Source organism: Marmota flaviventris, chromosome 1 (assembly GCF_047511675.1).
Source record: "Marmota flaviventris isolate mMarFla1 chromosome 1, mMarFla1.hap1, whole genome shotgun sequence".
Classification (NCBI taxonomy): Eukaryota; Metazoa; Chordata; class Mammalia; order Rodentia; family Sciuridae; genus Marmota; species Marmota flaviventris.
Window position 1 is genome coordinate 124,704,302 of NC_092498.1, and position 20,816 is coordinate 124,725,117.

At 57.6% G+C, this 20,816-nt stretch overlaps 1 protein-coding gene across 1 annotated transcript in view; it reads right to left on the bottom strand.

Annotated features, from left to right (window-relative positions):
- The window catches only part of Adgrd1 (adhesion G protein-coupled receptor D1), a 111,628-nt gene that overhangs the window by 10,190 nt on the left and 80,622 nt on the right, over positions 1 to 20,816 (bottom strand). Inside the window, exons 17-22 of the mRNA XM_027952019.2 lie at positions 16,521 to 16,644; positions 9,977 to 10,080; positions 9,100 to 9,211; positions 8,629 to 8,782; positions 2,969 to 3,035; positions 513 to 579 (exon numbers count right to left, since the gene is read on the bottom strand). Of these exons, the coding sequence (XP_027807820.2) occupies positions 513 to 579; positions 2,969 to 3,035; positions 8,629 to 8,782; positions 9,100 to 9,211; positions 9,977 to 10,080; positions 16,521 to 16,644 (628 nt within the window). The remainder of the gene's footprint in view (positions 1 to 512; positions 580 to 2,968; positions 3,036 to 8,628; positions 8,783 to 9,099; positions 9,212 to 9,976; positions 10,081 to 16,520; positions 16,645 to 20,816) is intronic.

Genomic DNA, 20,816 nt, shown 5'->3' on the forward strand with positions numbered 1-20,816 from the left:
TGCTGAGGGCTCTCTTCACAGCAAGAGACTCTGTCTGTGCAGCGTCCCTGGGCAAAATGGGACCCTGTCCCTGACCTGCCGAGCCTCTCGCTGCCCCCACAGCAGGAAGTGAGCAAGGCTTAACCATGTCTCTCTGCCGGGCACCCCGTCTTCCCAGGCCACCTCCATGCGGTGGCTCAGCCCCCCACTATCCTCTCCTCTGTGGAAGAACAGAAGTTTCCCAAGGGTAGGGAGAGGGAAGGACTCAGCAGGCACCACCCAGCCCAGCACTGCACAGAGAGGAGAGATGTGGCAACACGGCTGCCCAGCCAAGAGCTCACCCTGCCCATGCCTCTGCCCTGAGCTCCAGCGGGAAGCACCAGGACCTGGGTGGGCCTGAGGGGGAGCCCAGGGCCTTCCCGGGACTGCAGCTGAGCCCCAGGGAGAGCAGGAGACAGCGATGCTGTGCCCTTGGGTGTGTCCTCAGGGAGCCCATCCACAGCCCTGCTCCGAACCCTTGTGTGGGCACCTACCACAATGACCAGCAGGGCAGGGGCCACGAAGGCCCAGATGGCGCCACTCCCCAGGGAGAGCCAGCAGCTGTGGAGGGAAGCAGAGTGTCACCTCAGCACCTGGCCCGTGGCCCCATCTTCTCCTCCATCCCCACTGCTCTCAGTCACAGTCCTGGGCCCCAGTCCCAGTGCTGATCCCACAATTACTTTTCAATCCCTGATTATCTCATCTCTCATTCTTGGAGAGGATCTTCCAGTCTACAGACTGGGTCAGCAACCTCTGAAGAGCCCAGCCAAAGCCCAGAGTGGGTTTCCACATAAACTCTGCCGGGACTGGCCTCCTCCAGAGCACTTCAGACTGTGGCCTGGCCATGCCCTCCCCGAGGCCTGGTAGAATGGTGGCCACCATGGGAGGCACCCTGCCCTGCCCACTTACCAGGGGCTGCCAGTCAGCTACACCTCTAGGTCACTGTTCTAATGTCCTAGGAGGCAGGGTCCAGTTTGAGGATGTGAAATTCCTCCCTGCTCCAAGACGTGACCCCAGAGCTCAGGCAAGAAGGCCAGGTCCCTTAGAATCCCATACCTTCGCAGAGCCTGTGGAACTACCCAGAGCCTCAGGCTCCCAGGAGATGTCACCCTTCTGGCCCCCAGAAGCTAGTGTTCCCAGGACACTGAGCACATTGACGGGGCCTGGCCAGGCGTGAGGCACAGTCTGGCACATGGTGTGATGTCTCGGGGCTACCTTTAGTTCACAGCAGGTCTGGCCCACTCATGATAAAGCCCAGACTGATTCAGGTCCCATTCAAGCCTACAGCATCCCTTGGCAAGGCTGTGGTCACTCCTATCCCACAGATGGGGAAACTGAGGCCCAGAAAGCCCAGGTGACCCTCAACATGCAGGGGTGCCCTGTCCCTAGCCACCCACCCCCCAGGACCTCCTAGACCATGGGACATCAAATGCCCTAAACAGCTGAGAGTTCTGTGTGAGGCCATGTGTGTCTGGACACAGCCCGGGGAGGACACATCTCGTCTGGACGCGCCAGGCGAGGAAGTGCACTGCCAGGACTCAAAACCAGCTCCCCGGGCTCCTGAGGGATGGCAGCACCATCCAGGCAGCCTGCACTTCCTGACTTTCACCCAGAATGGTGTATTTGTAGGACCTCAGGACCCTCCTGACCCTTCCTGCCCTGTAGTCCAGGGACCCCTGAACCTCGCCAGGCTACCCCCCAGCTCAGGGCAAGAGAGGCCAATGTCAGAGCTGGATGAGGAGGTGGCCAGCACCCATGAGCTATAGGGGCTCAGAGCAGGGCAAGTTCCCCGAGGTAGCTGGAGAAGGCCACTCTCTGCCATCAGGGCCTCAGCTTCTAGAGGCAGCGGGATAGAGGCACAGCACCCAGGTGCTTCCTCCTCAGTCCTCTGGCTCCGCCCCTCCTCCAGGCCTCCATGGCCCTCGCTGCCCGGAGCAGAGGCTGCCTCTCCCCACTTGCCAACACACTGCCTCCCGGCCCTGGGGTGTTCCACTGCCTTCTCTCCTCCATTCAGCTGCCTCCAGCTGCCAGGCCCCTGGCCCCTCAGTCTGGCAGGACAGGCTCAGCCTCCTGGGACCCCCAAGCAGCAGCCCTCCTCTGAGGACAAGTTGTGGAAGGTGAGCCCCTCCCGGCTGGCTCCCCCTCCCCTCCTGGCTCAGTTGGCACAGCAGTGGCCTGGCCCAGAGTCCCCCTCCTGCCCAGCAGGGCATGCTCAGGTCTCCTGGGGCACATCAGCAGGCACTGGCTGTGCATGCGTTTCTTCACTGCACTATGACTTATTGGGCACTCACTGTATACTGTGCACTTGCTAACCACCTTTTCTCAGGGCTCCTGGGGCATAAACTTGGGCTCCATGGGGGACCACAGGGTGAAAAATTCCATCAGAAACTCCCACCAGCCATCGTCCTACCTCTGAAGGATACTGTGACACTCCCCCATCCTGCCCCCTGGGGGCGCTGTGACACCCCATCCTACCCCAGGGGTGCTGTGACATCCCCACCCCTCCCCCTGGATGCTGTGTCACCCCCATCCCACCCTCCAGGGGGCTGTGTCACCTCCATCCCTCCCCTAGGGCACTGTGACACCCCATTCCCACCCCTGGGGCACTGTGACATCCCCATCCCTCCCCTGGGGGCTGTGAGACCTCCATCCCACCCCAGGATGTGCTGTGACATACCCACCCCTCCCTTGGGGTGCTGTGTTACCCCCATCCCTCTCCTAGGACACTGTGATACTCCCATCCCTCCCCTAGGGCACTGTGACACCCCTATCCCTCCCCGGGGGCACTGTATTATGTGTGCCCAGGACTGTCGCACTGCCAGGGCCTGGGGCAAGGGACCAGTGAGCCCTGCAGCTAGAACAACAGAGGGCCAAGGCCAGCAGGCCTACTGGTGCCCTTCCCCATGGAGGACCCTCCAAACACAAGACACTGCCAGGACACCTCACTCACTTGTCACTGGTCCCGTAACTATCCAAGGCAGATGCTATGGTGATGATGCAGATGAGTAGCGGAGACCCTGTGGAGAGGAGAGAGAGCTTGTCAGCCCGCCCACTTCCTCTGTTACACCAACTTCAGCCGATGCTGGCCACAGAGCCCCTGCCCTCAAGGAAGCATGGGCAATGGAGGCCAGGCGTGGGCACTCACACCCACTCACCCTCCCAGGCTCTAGCCAAGAAGCCCAGGAGTCTATCCCAGGGACAGGCCAGCTGCACTGACAGGTAAGGAAGCCCCACTCAGCTTGTGTGACCTGAGGCTCTCACCAGGTGGAGCTGGCCCAGAGGGACTGTGACAAGAGCTAAAGGCATTTCTGTTATAATGGTGAGCCCCTAGGCATCAGGTAGGAGGCCAGAGGTTCTGCTGACCCCATAGTACACTGCACCCCAAGGAGAATCATAGGGAGAGCCATCCACAGTGCACTGAAGCCCCAGAAGGATCATGGGACAGACCTCCACACAGAGCACTGTAGCCCAAGGAAGATCATAAGACACACCTCCTCATAGTGCACTGCATCCCCAGGAGGATCATAGGAAAGACCTCCTCAAGTGCACTGCACCCCAAGGAGAATCATAGGGAGAGCCTTCCACAGTGCACTGAAGCCCCAGGAGGATCATGGAACAGACCTCTTCACAGTGCACTTCATCCCCAGAGGATCATGAAACAGACATCCTCACAGCGCACTGCAGCCCCAGGAGGATCATGGGCAGACCTCCTCATAGTGCACTGCATCCCCAGGAAGATCACGGGACAAATCTCCTCAAAGTGCACTGCAGCCCCAGGAGGATCATGGGACAGACCTCCTCACAGTGCACTGCAGCCCTAGGGGGAATCATTGGCAGAGCCCCCACAGTGCAGAGGATCATGGGACAGAATCAGTGGTGTCAGTTGAGACCCCCTGAAGATCCACAGGGAGGCGGGGAGGGAGCTAGCTCAATTGGCCCTGGAGTCCTGGGCGACCAGCTGCACTGTCGCGGACACAGTGCCCAAGCAGCCAATGTTTGAGACAGTGCTGCTCAGGGAGCCACACCACCTCACCATCCATGTGACTCAGGGACCTCCTGTCCCTGGCTCTAGAGGCAGGTGACCCACAGGGGCTGCTGGGACATCCAGTGCTTGGCCACAGTGACTGGTCAGGGCATTTAGCCCTGATGGACCAATGAGACCCTGTTAAGGGACTTCTTTGACACGGCTGTGCGAGAAGCTCCCACTGGTTCCTGGGAGGGCGAGGACCAGGGGGACCCTTATCCACCCAGCTGCCTTGGCATCCAGGGCAGAGATGCAGCACCAACTTAGAGAATGTTAAGGAAAGCAAAATTTTTAAAAAATTTTTTTGTACTGGGGATCTAACCCAGGGGCACTCTACCTCTCAGCTATATTCCCAGCCCCCTTATTTTTGAGACAGGACCTCACTAAGTTGCTGAGACTGGCCTGGAACTTTGTGATCATCCCATCTCAGACTCCCCAGTCACTGGGGTGACAGGCGTGTGCCACCATGCCTGGCAAGGAGGGCAGATGGTGACTGTGGATCAAGCTGAAGTCCACCACCCTGGACCTTTTTCATTAGGTAAGCCATTAGACTCCCTGCTTGCCTAAGCCAGTTTGAGCTGGACTAAGTGTGACTAATTAAGTGCTTTCAATGATTTACAAAGCCATCAGACTGTGCGGAAGAGGTGGAGGTCAAGGGAAATCTAAGAAAAAACACCTGGACTGGCAATTCCCAGAGATTTCAGTGTCTCAGCAAAGAAGGGATTCAAGGGTTGGATTGGTTTTAGAGGCTCTGCCCTGACCCCAGGTGAGCTGGCCTCCAATCTCCCCCTGCAGCTGGGAAGGGTCAGAGGTGAATGTGCCTGTGACTGAAGGGGAGACACATCGCAGCATGGCCCAGGCTGAGCCACCACGGCACCCGCTCCGGCAGCCAGTCCTGCACACACACCTATGCTCTGAGGCAGAGCCCTCGTGAACCTGTTTCTGCAAACAACTCACCCAGGGGCTCAGAGAGCAGAGCACCCTGCAGGAAGCTAGATCTGGCGCAGTGGCCCCATGGGGTGTCCCTGCTCTCCACCCTCTGCAGAAGGACAGCCAGGGCCAGCTCCCTGTTCCACCTGGGCCTTCCCCAGAGGGTGATCAAGGCTCCTCGGGAGGAAGCCGTATTTCTCAGATTCCTGAACTAAAGATGGGGTGGGAACACGGGGTGGCTCTTGGTTCCCTCCTGGCAGGTTCTGCACTGGAGGAGAAGACGGGCAGGCTGTCCTCCCAGCACCTCCAGGCCACAGCTGCCCAGCACCCTGGGGGGAGGGTCCCGCCGCCCCCTTCTTGAATACCAGGGTTTCGGATTTTGTTTTTAAATTAAACACCTTGGAAAGAATCTTGCCCCTGAAACACTTTGCTTCAAATGTGGAATAAATGAATTACTGAATGTCCCAGTCTCATGAGAGAGACTGGATTGCAATAAAGGGAAATAAAACAGGCCACTTTCCTCCCCTGCTGAGCTTGTGATCAGATTCCTCTCTTGCAGGGAGGTACAGACTCTGCTTCTCACCCTCCCATCCTCTCCTGGGTGCCCCCACACTCCTGGGGGCGGTGCCACTCCACTCACCTCATGCCCCTCACAGTCCCTGCAGAGCACCTGGCCCCCAGCAAGCCTCAAGGACAGTGGCTGACTTGACCACCCTGTGTCCCCACCTCAGCTCTGAACAGCCTCGGGGCTTCCAGAGCATGGTACTGCCCGCAGGTTGGTGCATGGCCAGGTGAGGAACAAGCGTCCGTCTCCAGGGCTCCAAGGGCTCCGCCTGCAGTGTGGCCTCTCCTGCTCTGGGTCAGCCTCCAGCTCCTTCTTAATTAATGGCAGAGGCCGGGAGAGCCCGCTGCCTGGAGACTGTCTTTACTTAGGCCCAAAGCCAAGGAGCTGGGTTGGGATGACGGACGCAGCTCACGGGCTCCTGATGAAATTAATTAAGGGGAAGCTGACAGGGAGATAGATGGAGGGCTGAGGACCGCCTGGCTCTGTTTGTACGCAGCTTGCTTCGGGGCCACAGACTCAAACCCTGCAGGGACCGCAGGCGTCTGTATCAGAAGCCGCACAGTTGCAGCCTGTGCTGCCTAGCAGGAATACAAACTCGGTGTGCGTGGACCTCCTCGTTCTTCAAAAGAACTTGGTAATTTTATGCAAAGTCCCTCAATTTTCAAGTATTGGCAAATAACCCACTTTTCTCCAACATGGCTCCTGCAGGCTGCATTGACTCGATTATCACACACACTCCCACCCGACCTCGGCGGCTCCTCTCACTGGGCTCCTCTCTCCCCCTCAGGACGGATTCGTCAACCCTTTCAGTACATTCCTCTGTCTTTGCTGGGGCTTATTATTCACATGCTGCGTGCGCACGCCTGCGCCTCTAAATGGCGTGATTCTTCTTTCCTTGGAGAAACTGGAAAACTGCAGGTGGCCGGCAATCACCTTCTAAACCCTTGCTAATGGAGTCAGACTCACAGGAAGAAGCAGCTCTCCCCTGGGGAGTCAGGAAGGACTGCGGGAGCTGGTCACACTGGAATTGGGCTCGCTGGGAGTGGACAGGGGTAGACATTTGGACTTGGGGCCAGTGTGTGCAAACGGTGACCCTGCAGCAGGGGCAGCAAGGCGGGCCCGGGACTCTGAGCAGACCTCAGGGATTCCCTGCAGGGCCAGCTGCAGTGGGGAGGAGGGGCCCAGGTCCCCTGCTCACTGCTCCCTGCTCCCCTGGGAGGCCATGAGGGATGCATAATTTAACTCCACTTCATCCTCAAATAAATTACATTTGCCAATTCAAAGCACAAAGTAAACAAGCTTAATCTCCTCCTTGCATGATGAGGGCTGCGAAAATTAAATCTATTTGGAGAAAACTAGAAACAGGCAGCAGGTCCCCAGAGCCGGATCCACACCTCGCAGCAATGGTAAGAACGCCAGGTAACAGCCCAAGCCTTGCAGAAAGGGGGCCCTGTGCTCGCCCGGACGCCCCAGCATGGGTAAGAGTCCAACTCACCGGCTGTCCATGGGAGAGGACGCCCAGGCCCGGGCACAGACACTCTGGCTAAGTGGTTTAAACAAACTTTCAGTCTGTGCATTTTCCTAAGGTGCCCAGCAAACGAAGGCAAGTTCACTCAGGAAAATCCCCTACTCTGGCTGAGAACTCAACTCCGGCTTCCCCACCAGCCCCATGCGTGCAAGGAAGCCACAGCTCCAGCACTGTGGACACCACAGGCCTCATCAACCGCCCCACCCAGGGCAAGACCCCGCCTCCCACTCCCAGAACCCCATGTCTTGGAACCCTGAGCCAGGGGCAGCAGCTGCAGGGGCTTCCTGTCTTCTGGCTCCAGCTGGCAGTGTGCAGGGCCCCATGGTAGGTGGGCTAGGAACATGGGACCTCTCTGTCCCTTCTCAGCTGGCTTTCAGGGCAGAGGCCATGTCCCCCTGCCCCTGGCCTTGGGGAATTTTCCCAGGAGAGAAGCAGGGGGTTAGACCACAACACTCTAAAGTGTTCCGCGTGGGACCCGAGTCCGTTGGAGGAGTGTGGAGAGCTGGAGCCAAGGGCACACCCTGGAAAGGGATGGGGCCTGAGTGTGCACCAGGAAGAGGAAGGTCCCAGAGCACCCCACCGGGGAGAAGAGGCAGGGAGAGCCTGGCAAGGGACCCCACTAGGCCTGCACCTCAAAGACTGGCCTCAAAGCCCCCTGCAAAGGGCCATGGAGTGGGGTGTGCCCTAGGCCCTTGCTGGGAACAACAGCAACCCACTGGCACTTGGAGGAGCCTGTGGTGGCCCACATCTCACAGGGAGGGGTTGGGGGGACCCTTCAGGTGAGCCTCCAGCGTGCCAGGGGCCGTGCTCTTGCCAAGGCTGTGCTCCTGACCCAGAGCAGAGCCCCAACACTGGAAGCAGAACCCACAGAACTGAAGGGAGAAGTCACAACACAGCAGGTGGTGACTTCAGGACCCGCTCTCCAGGGACAAACAACTAGAGGAAAATCAAAGAGGAAACAGAGACAGGCCTGAGCGGTGCGCAGAGCACCTGTCCAAGCCACAGCGGCCATCTGCTCACTTCCCAGCACAGCAATTTACCAACTGTACAACAAACCCCACAAGCTCACGAGTCAGACTAGCCATTCCAGGGGAAGGGGCAGAAATCCTAGGAAGAGGCAGGAGAGGCACAAGTCTGTGGAGGTCAAACAGCAAGGGGTCAGAGAAGGATGTTTGAGAACCAGAAAGACTCTGAGGTGCACGGAAACACACACACATGGAGCACGGGGCAGCCAAAGTAGCGCCAAGAAGGAAATGCACGCCTGGTACCCCACAGTGGGCACTGAGCCCATACTGTCCCCACACACAGGAGGAGAGAACAGGGCCTGAGCAGGAGGCAGGAAGGGTGAGATGAAAGCAGGAATTCATGAGACAGTCAACAGAAAGGCAAGACGCCCAACATGGGTTCTCTGTAAGACCAAGCCCCGAGCCACGTCAGGACGTTGGAGTGTTCGGGAGACGTGGGAGCTTTGCCCTGGACCAGCAGGGCTCCTTCCTCCCGGCCACAGGAGGCACCATCACCCAACCTCCCTCCGCGTCTGCCCTCATACCCCGGCCCACCTACCCCAGCCCAGCCCATAGTAGTAGAGGTGCTTGCTGTCCTCCGAGCCGAAGACCTTGACCACCATGCTGTAGAGGTGCAGCCCTTCCACCAGCATCCAGGCGAAGGCACTCAGGAAGAAGTAGTGCAGGAGCATGGCCAGCACCTGGCAGGGGATCTAGGGGTCAGCGGAGATGGGGAGACTGTGGTGAGGGGTCTGCTGTCGGCCCAGCCTCCGCCTCGGGCAGCTTCTGCTCAGGTGGCCTCATTTTCTTCCTGGGGAGTCCAGGTTGCCCTTTCTGGTCCTGGGGTTTGTCTGTATCCGCTCAGGGCTGGCCAATCATCACCGAGTCCCTCCCAGGCATGGTGTCCTGTCCAGTAGAGGGCCTGGCCTTCCCTCTGCAGAGACCAGCCCTGCCGCAGGGGAGATCTGCATGCGCCCCCCAGTGAGGTCAGGGAGGCAGGATGGCCCCAGCATGAGGGCTGCCCACTCACCGTGCCCGGCTCAGCGTGGAAGCTGATGAGCAGCAGGACCTGGGCCACCAGGACAGCAAAGGACAAGTTGGCATGGATGTGGTAGCGCTGGTTCCTAATGGTGCTGACAGAGCTGAGGACACAGTGGGGCGTGAGTCCCAGTGTCAGCTCAGACTCTGCCACCCCTCCCCAGGCGGGGCACCTGTTGCCCCCACAGTGGTCCCAATGTCCATTCCCCTGAACAGGGTCTTACAAAGCTCAGCCCAGTGTTGCCCCTCCTTGCTTGGATTGTTCTGGCTCCCGATTGCTCTTTGATGGAATCCTTGCCCTTCCACAGCCCCAGTGGCCCTGCAGTCTGAGCCCCCGCCTCCAGCCCCAGGGCATTTGTACCTGCTGTTCCCAAGCAGGGCTCTGCATGGTGGCTCAGATGCCTCCTCTCAGACAGAGCTTCCTGACCTCCTGCTCTGAGCAGCTCACCTCATTCTGTCTTGTAGGCTTTCCTCCTCTCTTAACCTCTGACAATACCCACTCAAGTGTATCCCTGTCTGTCTTGGCACAGCCGGGCCCTCAGAGCTGACCACATGCCCAGTGTGGCCTGCTGAGGAACAGGCCATCAGCACGGATGCCATACCTGCCCTTGCCTGGGTCTGGGCTGGGGGTCTTTGCAGGCCTTCCTGTGTGGATGAAGCCTGGGTCCCCACTCCATAGCCCTTCCCTGCACTGCAGATTTAAGGGCACAGGCGCTGAGTAAGGGTCATCGGCCCAGGGTGAACTGGGCCCAAGCAGGGCTGGGCTGTCCCATAGGACTGCAAACGCCAGGAGGAGATGCAGGAGGGCAGGGACATCGACATGTCTTTGAAGCTGCCCACCTCCCGGAGCCGGGGACAGGGTGACTTACGACAGAGCTGCGAAGGTGACCAGCGTGGCGGCCAGGCAGAGCACGGACAGCGAGCAGCCGACGTAGCTGATGGACGACAGCGCCACCTGGTGGCCGCGTGTAAGCTGCGGGAGCAGAGAGGGGCGTGGGCACAGGCCAGAGGGCCCAGATCCAGGCCACAGCGCCCACTCCCGTGCCTGCAGTTGCCCCCATGGGCAGTCTTAAGTGGTGCCCCTGGCTGCACAGCACCTGGGGTGCTGCAGGCTGCCCTCAGATCCTTCAGGTCTCCTCCCCACACCTCCTGCCTAGGATGGGCTGCCTGCAGAGGGGAAGAGCAGGGTCCAGAGCAGACCGCCAGGGTTCAAGTCCAGCTGGTCTGTGTCCCAGTAGATGCTCTGGGACCAAGCGGGCTGCAGGCCTCTGGCCGTGAAATGAGACTTGGCCGCCTGTGTCAGGGCACCAGGGGCTGAAGGGATTCACCTACAGTGTGGCTTGGAGGGTGCCTGCTGGGTGGCATGCTGTGACCCTGTGGTGGGTTGGTGCCCACTCTGCACCCCCATCCCACCCCACCCCACCAAGAGTGACAGCCCTTGGCATGGCTGCTCTTTCTGCACTAGCACCCACAGGCCCCAGCACCTGCAGCCTACATGGACTTCACATTCGCCTCCGGGGCGTGTGACACCTTTCAGACATCAGGCAGTGTGCAAATGCAGATGCCACAGGCCACCCCACAGTGCAGCCTCAGGACAATGGCTCCAGTCTAGGCCTCAGGGTCGGACACATATCGCCCTGGGCCCCACCTGCTCCCGAGGCTCGAGGCTCGAGGCCAGGCCGGCTGCCTGTTGTCAGAGGCCTGGGTCCTGAATACCTTGTGGATGTCACGTCCAGAGGCCACAGACCACACACCAAGATCCGTCCCTAGGACAGGAGGGGACTCCAGCCCCCACCTGTGGCACTGCTGGAGGGCCTAGAAGCTGCTCCCCAGCACTGCTCATGAGGAGGGGCAAAGGGGCCCTCACAGAGGGAGTGCTGTTGGCCAGGGGAGGAAACGCTGCAGGCCCCAAGGCCCAGCCCAGAGGCAGAGGTCAGGAATGGACACGGGGCACAGGGACTGTGGGAGTCAGTAGGACTGGCCACACACCCTACAGTATGTGATTCACAATGGAGGTGACTTTTCCACGGGGCCAGGAAGCCTGGCCTCCTTCTGGGTCCAGTCCTTGAGTGCTGCAAGATGCATCTGCAGGGCACCTGCGGGCTAAGCAGGGTCCATTGAGAACTCCCAGCTGGGCAGAGCTGCCTGCCATAGGCCTCAGCCCTGAGTGTGGGGCTGTGTGCCCTGCCTTAGGGCCTCAGCCACCAGCCAGGGGTCTCAGCCACCAGCCACCAACCTCAGCCACCCAGCCAGGGGTCTCAGCCACCAGCAAGGGGCCTCAGCCACCCAGTCAGGAGCCTCAGCCACCCAGCCAGGGGCCTCAGCCGCCAGCCACCAACCTCAGCCACCCAGCCAGGGGCCCAGCTGCCAGCCAGGGGCAGGGTCCTCCTCTCCCTGCAGGTACATGGGGGTACTTTGTCCTGAGCACCCAAGTCAGGTCCCAGACCTTGAGTTCTTGGGTCCAAGCTGCCCCTGCCCAGCTCTGCCCACAGGCTGACCACTACTAGCTGGGTGCCAGGTCCCTGCCAGGTGGGACAGGCATTGTGGGGATGAGGTCAATGGCCCTTTTCTCACTGTGCCATGGGCGGCTTCGGGGGCAGTAGTCACATCTCTGTTATGGCTCCTGCTGGACTTCTGCCCTAGCCAGGGCTCTGCCCTGCATCTGAGACAGATGACTCCTCTGTGGCTGGCCCTCGTGCCTCACCACCCCATGGAGCTTCAGGTCTTCCTCCCTTTGAAGCAGCTCCTGAATTACCTCTCCACTCTGAGAGGCCAGTTCCCCAGTTGCCCCCCTCTGAATCGCATATGGCGCTGCTGAGGGGAGCCTAAGAGGTCCAGGTGGGCAGCAGGGGTGAAGTGGTCAGTCCTGGGTCCCTCGGTGACCCTGTAGAGAGGCCACTGCCTCTGAGGTGGGCAAGTGGCCTAGGAGGAGTCCCCTCTGGACACCAGCCTGCCCTGCAGCAAACAGGCTGCAGGTGGCTCATTTCCACCTGTCCTCCGATGCCAGTCCACCTCCATCAGAGGACCCAGCCTGGGAGGCTCTCTGCCTGGAGCCGGCAAATGCTCTTGCCATTAAGACCCAGGATGGTCACCAAGCCAGCACTGCCTGGGTGGGCAGGATCAGCTCACCAAGAACTGGAGGGGAGAGAAGAGGCATTAGAGGGCAGGCAAGGAACGGGGGTAGGCATGTGCCCGCTGGCCTGGACTGCTCTTTGGCCTTTGTCCACTGGTCCTTCCCTCAGCTCTATGCTTAGGGTCCCTGCACAACCAGTGGAAGATGGACCGCGAGGGGTGGGCCCAGCGTCCCTGCCAGCCCGGTGTGTCCCTCTGTGGTCCCAGCTCCTGCTGCACGGCCCCACCAACCCTGCCTCATAAGGAAGGCCCCTATGGAGGCACAGAGGCTGGGGGTCACACAGTGGATCTCATGGGCACCGCCGGACTATGCCATCAGGACACCTAGACCCGTTTCTAGGAAGCGAGCTGTCCTCACACGGCGCCACCCTCTGTCAAAGGACGAAGCAGGGCTCGGGGCTTAGGTCCTCGAGTGGAAAAGCCCGGCTTCTTCAGAGGCTGTTTGGGAGGGAGACAGGCAGGTGGTCACCCGAGGCTGTCCTCAGGCTCGGATCTGCCTGTTGCCCAACTGCCTCCCACCCCTATCCTTACAGAACACAACAGGCTCCCCTCTCCTGATGCCCTGGTTTCCCCTGCACCCCAGGGCAAGCCCCAGGCCCCTGCAGGCCCTCACTCCTGACAGGGTGGGGGCTGGCGGCCGCCCAGGGGTGGCCCCACGGCTGCTGTCTGGCTTCCAAGACGAGGTAGGTTCCTGATGCCCACAAAGCACAGGGGTCACCCGTGCCACCACAGCCCCTCCAGCCCTCAGGCCTCCAGCTCTGAGCTGCCCACCCTGTGGACACCTAGCCCTTGGCCTGCTGTGGGCCCTCCTGGCCACCAAGCCCCTTAGGGTGAGATCCTGATTCTGAGGGCAGCCCCTTCCCAAGATGGGATCCCCAAGATGAGGTCACCCCTGGAGGCTTCCTTCTGCAGAAGCTCAAGCCCCCCCACAGCTCCAGGGCAGACTCTTGTTCCTGAAGGTTCTAGAATAAACCAAGCCATGGCTGCCTTTCCCCCAATAGTAGCAGCCTAGGCCTGGCAGGAGGGCTAGTTTGGAGCCATCCAGGTTGGGAGATGGGTGCTTGGGGCTGGGCACTCAGCCTTGGTGGTGCCCACTTCTCCCACAAAGAGGGTCCTGCCACACTACAGATGGGGAGGCGTGGCTCAGCAGGACCCTGCCAGGGCCACTCAGCACATACTGGGTGGGAGGAGCCCACATCTCTGGCTACCAGTGCAGGGGACTGCTGCTGCCCCAGCCCTAGAAAGAACAGACCTAGCGCAGAGTCACTCATGGGGAGTCCTGACACAGGCCAAGGAGACCCCTGCAGGATAGGAAGCTGTTTCCTCAGAGCCATGGCATACTGCGTCCGCCCTGGAGAATCGTAGCACAACCCTGCCCAGCTCTGCCCCTGGGACATTGTGGCTCACACAGAGGCTCCCCAGCCCCAGTGCCACCTTGCAATGGGGCACACGCCCAGGTCACGGTGCCCACCCTGCCGACTGAGCTCTTGCAGTCAGCACCTACTTGGGTGCCGCTGAGCACAGCTCCGCCAACCCACCCAGGGTATGGATGGGCCCTGACTGGAGGGCTCCTGTGGAGCTGTGCCACCCAGTGCCCCAGCTGCCCTTCCGCTCCCACCCGCGGGCAGATTTAGAAATGCCAAGAAAAGCCTGGAGTTTGCTTGAGGACACAGATCCCTGAGTCAGAGACCACAAACTCAGGCTTCCAGAGAGGCTCTGGATAAAATCCCACTGCAAAAGGAAGCTTTGTCTCCTGCTCAACACCAGCCCCCTGCGTGGGCCAGCACAACCCCCAGAGGGAAGCCAGCGTGTCACTGTCTCCAACAAGTTGGGTGCAATGGGGCCGCTGCATCTAGGGGGCAGAGCCCGGTGCTGGGAGCCCACTGCGGCCTGCGGGGGCTGCGGCTAGGCAGCTCCAGCTGATCCAGTTGGGAGTGGAAGCTCAGTGCAGCCAGGCCTTCTGCCTTTTAAAACCAGGAATCCAGACCTCTAGATAGTATATCTGGGTTTAAACATTTTAAATGGGGGCTAAAGGAAACCTGTCCACTGGCCAAAGTCGGCCTGTGTACCATGGCGAGACTGTCCTGGTGAGGCACGCTTCCCGTGGTTGCCCTTGGGGGGCTTGTTGGAACGGCTTTCCCAGGTGATGCTGTGCTAGCCCAGGGCCCTTGAACATCCACCCCCGGGACACAGAGCAGCCGCCTGTGCCCACATGTTTCCTGAAGAACCTGGGGAGGAACCAAGGATGAGGTACTGGGCATTGGCTTCTGCCAGCTCAGAGGTGGGCCCATACAACCTGGGGAGCACACAGGGTTTATGCAGATGGAGCTGTGGTTCCCTGAGCTGGGTGCAGTGGCTTCAGGGGTCAGCACCAGCCCTGAGCCTCCTGGCCTCCTCTCTCTCCTGCCTACACATTCTTCCTCTAAGTCAGCTGCAGCACCCGCTCTCAACCAAAGCAGTGGGTGGTGCACCCCCAGGCCCTGGTGGGGCCAGCCCACAGCAGCAGCCACAGCATAGGGGGTCAGTCCCTAATGGCCTCTCTCAGGACAGTGCAAACCTAGCTCCACCTGCCTACCTGTGCCCAGCATCTGTGGTGTGTATGGTCAGCTCTGCAGGCCCTGCCAGCCTGTGGGAGAGTTCCAGTCCCTCCTGGTGGTGCTGACTAACACATGCCTGGCTCACACAACAGCTGACACAGGTGCTGCAAGCCAGGCTCTCAGGAAGGAACAGTGGGCTCCACCCATTCTTGAAACCACCACACCTGGAGGCTGACTCTGGGGACACCTTGCAGAGCTGGGGATTTGCTCCTTAGGGGCTTTCATGGGCTCCCCACAGACACACCAGAGCTCAGGTCCCAAGTCTGCCCCTGCACTGCCAGCCCTGTGCCCACAGCCCTTGCCCTGTGCTAACTGCCACATGCGGCCTCATTCAGCAGGATACAATGTCACACATGTGACAACACAGAAACACACCAAACACAGGGAGCTCCCTGGGACAGCAGCCTGGGCACCAGTCCTAGCCCCAGCCCACCTGTCTAAGGTACCACTCAGGTGAGCCGACTGTCTGCCAGGATTGCTCAAAGGGGCTCCACCTGCTCAACAGAAAGAAGCCTCTGACACACCAGATGAGGAAAGGGGCTGCGGGGAGATCGAGGAGGGGCCTGGGAGAGGGAGGCGGTGAGATGGGACATGAGCTCCTGGGGACAGAACCTGGGCCATGAACCCAAAGCCAGCAGGGTGAGCTGGGGCCACAGAGGAAGACGTGGGCTCAGCTCAGAGGAGGTAGGGCCGCTGATGCCGGTGTGTGGTTCTGGGGCGTGCTGCGGGCTTGGGAAGTGATCATGACATCTGCCTTCATTTCTTTAACATGCATGGGAATGTTCATTTTTAGCAGAGATAATTTTAAACCATTTTCAAATCAACCTTTCCTGGCAATGAATAGATGGATTTGCTCCCACGGAGACACCCACAGACTCAATCTGCTGTCACTGATCTTGAGAGGTGGTGGATCCACAACCCCAAGTGCGCTGGGATGCCAGGCTGCCGGCTTGAGCACCGAGCCCCCCCTCCCTCCCACAGCACCACGGGTCAGGCCCTGCTAGACATGCCCTCTCCCGCCCCTGCCACCCAGCTGACCCTCCCAGCTGCAGAGAAGGCACACTCTTCTCAGTCCTCGATGTGGAGGACCTGGAGGAAGCGGCTCTGCCCTCAGGGCTGGGGGACTTGGGAAGTCCCCAGACTCTCCCCCTGTGATGGCCAACATGATGGCTCCTCGCTAGGGGCCACAGGACCAAAGGAAGAACAGGTACTTGATGCAGTGCCCACCACAGGCTGAGCCTCCCATGGCCTGTGTGACACTGGTTTCCCAGCAGATGTTCCACCAGTGCCTCCCAGCAGCCAGTGACCCCGGCACCCTCTAGCAGGACTGACACTCAGAAAGGTTCCCGGAAGGCAACGCCTGCTGGCAGAACACCCACCCGCTGGTTGTCTGTGGCTCCTTGTGAGCTGGGGCTCATGTCCTTGTCCCTGGCACATCTCCCTGGAGGCAGCCCCTAGGCTCCTACTCCAGGCTCCTACTCTATGACCTGTCTCTCCATGTTCCTTCAGTTCCCCTGACCCAGTGGATCCTCAGCCTGAAAATGTGGTAGCAGTAGGTGCGCCGTTTCCCAGGACATGAACCTCATAGGCTGGCCCGTTCGCAGGGGGCCCCCTGCAAGACCTGGGACCCCCAGGAAGGAGGCCCTGTGTTTGCATGATGCCCGGTTCCTGAGCCAGCCCTTACCTCCAGAGGAACCACCTGCATGAGGATGGCGAAGTTGGTGAGGTGCGTGCAGCGGCAAACCGAGTAGCTGAGGTTCCCCTCCGTGCGAGCGCAGCCCTGGCTTGACCAGACACCTCCACCGGAGCTGAGGACACAGCAGCCATGGTCAGTGGAGGCAGCACTGCTCCCAGAGGGCAGCAGCTCTCCGCACACAGGCCTGTGGCCCTGTGGGCTTGCTCTGCCCCCCAGGGATGCAAAACACAAAGCCTGCGGCAGTGGCCTCTCAGGGCCAGGCCACAGGGCTGGGGCGCTGGGCTGCTGAGGCCACAGAGAGCAGGTCACAGGGAGCACGGGCCTCTCTGGGGACAGGAGGGTAGAGCTGTGTCAGCACTGTCCTTCTGCACAGTGCTCGACCACGTCCAGGGCAAAATGAAGTGTTACAGCCCACTGTCCAAACCCGGGAGATGGCTGAACTGTCGACAGAGGGCACACGCCCAGGGGCATCTGCCAGTCAGGACGACACTACCAACACGCACAGGAACTGAAGTGTGGACCTGGGGAAACGGATATCAGTGGGCACCCCTGGGGATGGACTGCCGCGGCAGTGAGAAGAAGCACCCGGCCCGTGGCTCACGGCAGGCACCGCGAGACAGGCGCATGGGCAGCGGAAGCCAACAGTGTCAGATGCTCCACAGACGTGGGTTAGACCCACAGAGAGACGACAGAGGGCACTCAGAACCCCCATGGTGGTCCAGGACGAGAGGTGAGGGCCAAGCAGGACGTTTGTGCCTTTGTGATGCTTTAGCATTGAATACTGTGCTCATATCAGACGATCATAGACAAAAACCACTTCAAGCAAACACGCTCCCTCATCAGCTGGCTCCTTCTCAGGGGACAGCATTGGTGACCTGATTTTCTCATCTGCACTTCTGTTTTCAGATTCCCAATAGGACTCTGAAGTGGTTCTCTTGGTAGATGTGAGCTTGGTAACCAGCAAAGACCAACCTGCAGCCAGAGGCAGAGGTCTTCAGCCTGGCTGTGTCCCACTTAGCTGCAACCACAGTGCCACCGTGGCTGCAGCAGGGTGCGTGGCCAGTGGGAGCCGTCCCCACCTCCCTGCCATGTCCCCACATGAGGCACACACCATTAGCATTGCTATTTCCCAAGGAAGACTGTGGGCACTGAGATTGTGACCCCATGTGGGTGGGACCTGAGAGGGTGGGAAAGGGCATTCGAGGTGGCTCAGGGGTGACACTGAGGCTGGCGAGCGAGAGGCAGGGACAGCAGCTTCTACCACAGCTTTCATGATTAATGAGCTGCCCTCCCGGGGAGGTGGGAGGCACTGAGCCCCCCACCCTGCCAGCAAGAAGAGCCAAACTCCATTGGGAACAAGGGACAGAAGAGGGCCCTGCAGCCCTCCCGTTGCTCCCTGGGCCTGATTTTCCCGGGACCCTTGTGTTCTGCACAGGGCCTCTGTCTACGGAAAATGTGAGGTGGCCCCTCAATCCGACCAGAGCAGGTGGAAAGACGTGGCTGTGAGGTGAACAAGGGCCCTCTGCTCAGGTGAAGGGAAGGAGACCACAAAGCTGCACCCCCCGAATGGAGCCACGAAGGTGTGACCCTGCCCAAGGTCCCGTCTCTGGGGAGTGAGGACCCACTCCAGGGGAGGCGGTGGGGACAGGAAGGCAGCTCCGACTGTATAGAAATAAATCTGCCAGGGAAGCCGGCCAAGCAATATCGGATCACATTAAAAACGTGCCTAGGCCTACAGCCCAGGAAGGTTGCGTCCACGCACAAAAATGCTCACTCAGGTCCATAAATAAGATGTGACACATATAAATACAATAGGAGAAATATGTGCCCATTGGGGCAGGCTGCAAAACCAAGACGAGGTGGAGCGATGTGAGAAATGTCAGGCTAAACAATACCGATGTGTCCTATGAACACAACATAAACCACACATCAGTTACCGAAGGCACACATGAAAACTTCCCCCTGTTGTAACCACTGCAGGGAGAGGAGATCAGGATCAGAGGGGAAGGTCAAAGGGGACTTTGCTTTTTTAAAATAATGCTTCACTTTTTTAAGGAATAATGCATTACTTGTAAATTTCTTAGGGTACATTAAAAAAAGTGGCTCAGAATTCTAAGCCCAGTGAAAAATATCTTTCAAAAATAAAAGAGAATTCTTTCCCAGACAATAATACCCAAATTTACTTCCAGAAGCCTTGCATTACAAGACAGGCTAAGGGAACACGCCAAGAGCCAGAATCCTGGGTCTGCACCAGGAAATACAGCAGCTGGAATAAATGAAGGCCTACGTGCCATTACCATGGTCTTATCTTTAATTGCTCTGCAAAGTTACTGATGGTCTGGGGTGAAAATAACAACAATGGCTGTGTGCATTCATGTCACTTATAAAGATCCAACTGAGGGCAAGGCACAGGGCCCTGCAGGAGGAACTGAGAAGCCATTGCAGTATCTTAGAAGACATCTGAAGGCTACAGAATGGATTGAAGGTAGACACGGGTGCATGAAACCCACAAACTGTAAGCTCAGCCTCTACCAAAGAATTAAAAGGAGGTATAAAACCAAGTACACAGAGGAAGTCAAAAGGCACCCTACAAGAGCCCCAATCCAAATAAAGTCAGAGAGAGAGGAAAGGAGAACAAAGAAGAGAGACAGCACCCAGCAAAGTGGGGATTTTACTTCAACCACATCAATAGTCATATTAAATATAAATTGTGTAAACACTCCAATTAAAACAGCAATGTTAAGATTGGATTAAAAAGCAAGACCCAGTCATATGCAATCTAAATACCCCACTTTAAGTATGAATATATAAATAGGATGAAAGTAAAAGGACAGATATGATAGATACGTGATACAGCACCTATAGAACAGACACATGATTCAGCATCTATAGAAAAGACATGATATAGCACCTATAGAACAGCTACATGGTACAGCACCTATAGAACAGCTACGTGATACAGCACCTGTAGAACAGATAGGTAATACAGCACCTGTAGAACAGACAGGTGATACAGCATCTATAGAACAGCTACGTGATACAGCACCTATAGAACAGACACATGATTCAGCACCTGTAGAACAGACAGGTGATACAGCACCTGTAGAATACTAATCAAAAAAGAGTAGCTGTGTATAGATGGGACTAAGTAGCCCCCAGAGTAGAACATGTCCTAGGAGAAAGGAGGACACTGGGGTTGGGATGGGGCTCGGGGCAGAGCACTTGCCCAGCATGGGAGAGGTCCTGGGTCCATCCCCAGAATAAGAGCATTACATAATGATAGCAGGTCAGTTTTCCATGAAGTAACAATAATAAATGTATGTGTTCCTACCAACAGCACTTCAAAAGATAATAAAGGAAAATTCATACATCAGGGAGAAATGATAGCTTGAGCAGACAGCTGGAGAGTCACACCCCTCTTTCACTCTCCTCCAGTCCCTCCTGGGACAGGAGACCAAAGCCTGGGTGCTCAAGAATCTTGGATAACGCTGTATGGGATCTGCAGGTAACCTGGGCTCATCCTCCTGAACACTTCAACAGTCTCTAGGTTACTCATCAAATCTTACATGTAAATGCTACGTGAATTATTATTACATTGTATATGAATTATTATTACATTGTATTGTTCAGACAATAATAACAAGGAAAAATCTGCACAGGTTTGATACAAATGCAATTTCTTTTTCCAAATATATTTGGTTCATGGTGAGTTGGTTGCGCAGATCCAGACCCCTTGGGCACAGAGGGCCAACTGTAACTGACAGAGCGAGTTGGCAGAAAGGCAATAAGGGTGCAGAAGAACTGGGTGCAACTGTCAATCAACTTTGGTTTAACTAACATTTACAGACTGTTCAACCCAGAAAAATATTTGGTATATTTGGTATATAAAAGTTCATGGTATATTCACCAAGATCCAACAGATTGTGGTCATATAAATCTTTTTATCAAAAAAAAGTTTTTTTTAGTTGTAGGTGGACACAAACCCTTTTTTAAAAATTTTATTTTAATGTGGTGCTGAGGATCAAACCCAGTGCCTCACGCATACTAGGCTAGTGCTCTTCCTCTGAGCCACAACCCCAGCCCCATATAACAGCTTTTAACAAATTTTAAAAGTTGAAGTTACAGAAAATAAATGATTAAAAGTAAATAATCAGTAGCAGAAAGGTAATTGGAAAACGCCCAACTATTTGGAAATCAAGCAACACATTTCAGAATAATACGTAGGTAGAAGAGTAAGTCACAGGAAAATTTCAAAATATTTTAAATTCAATAAAAATAAAAACA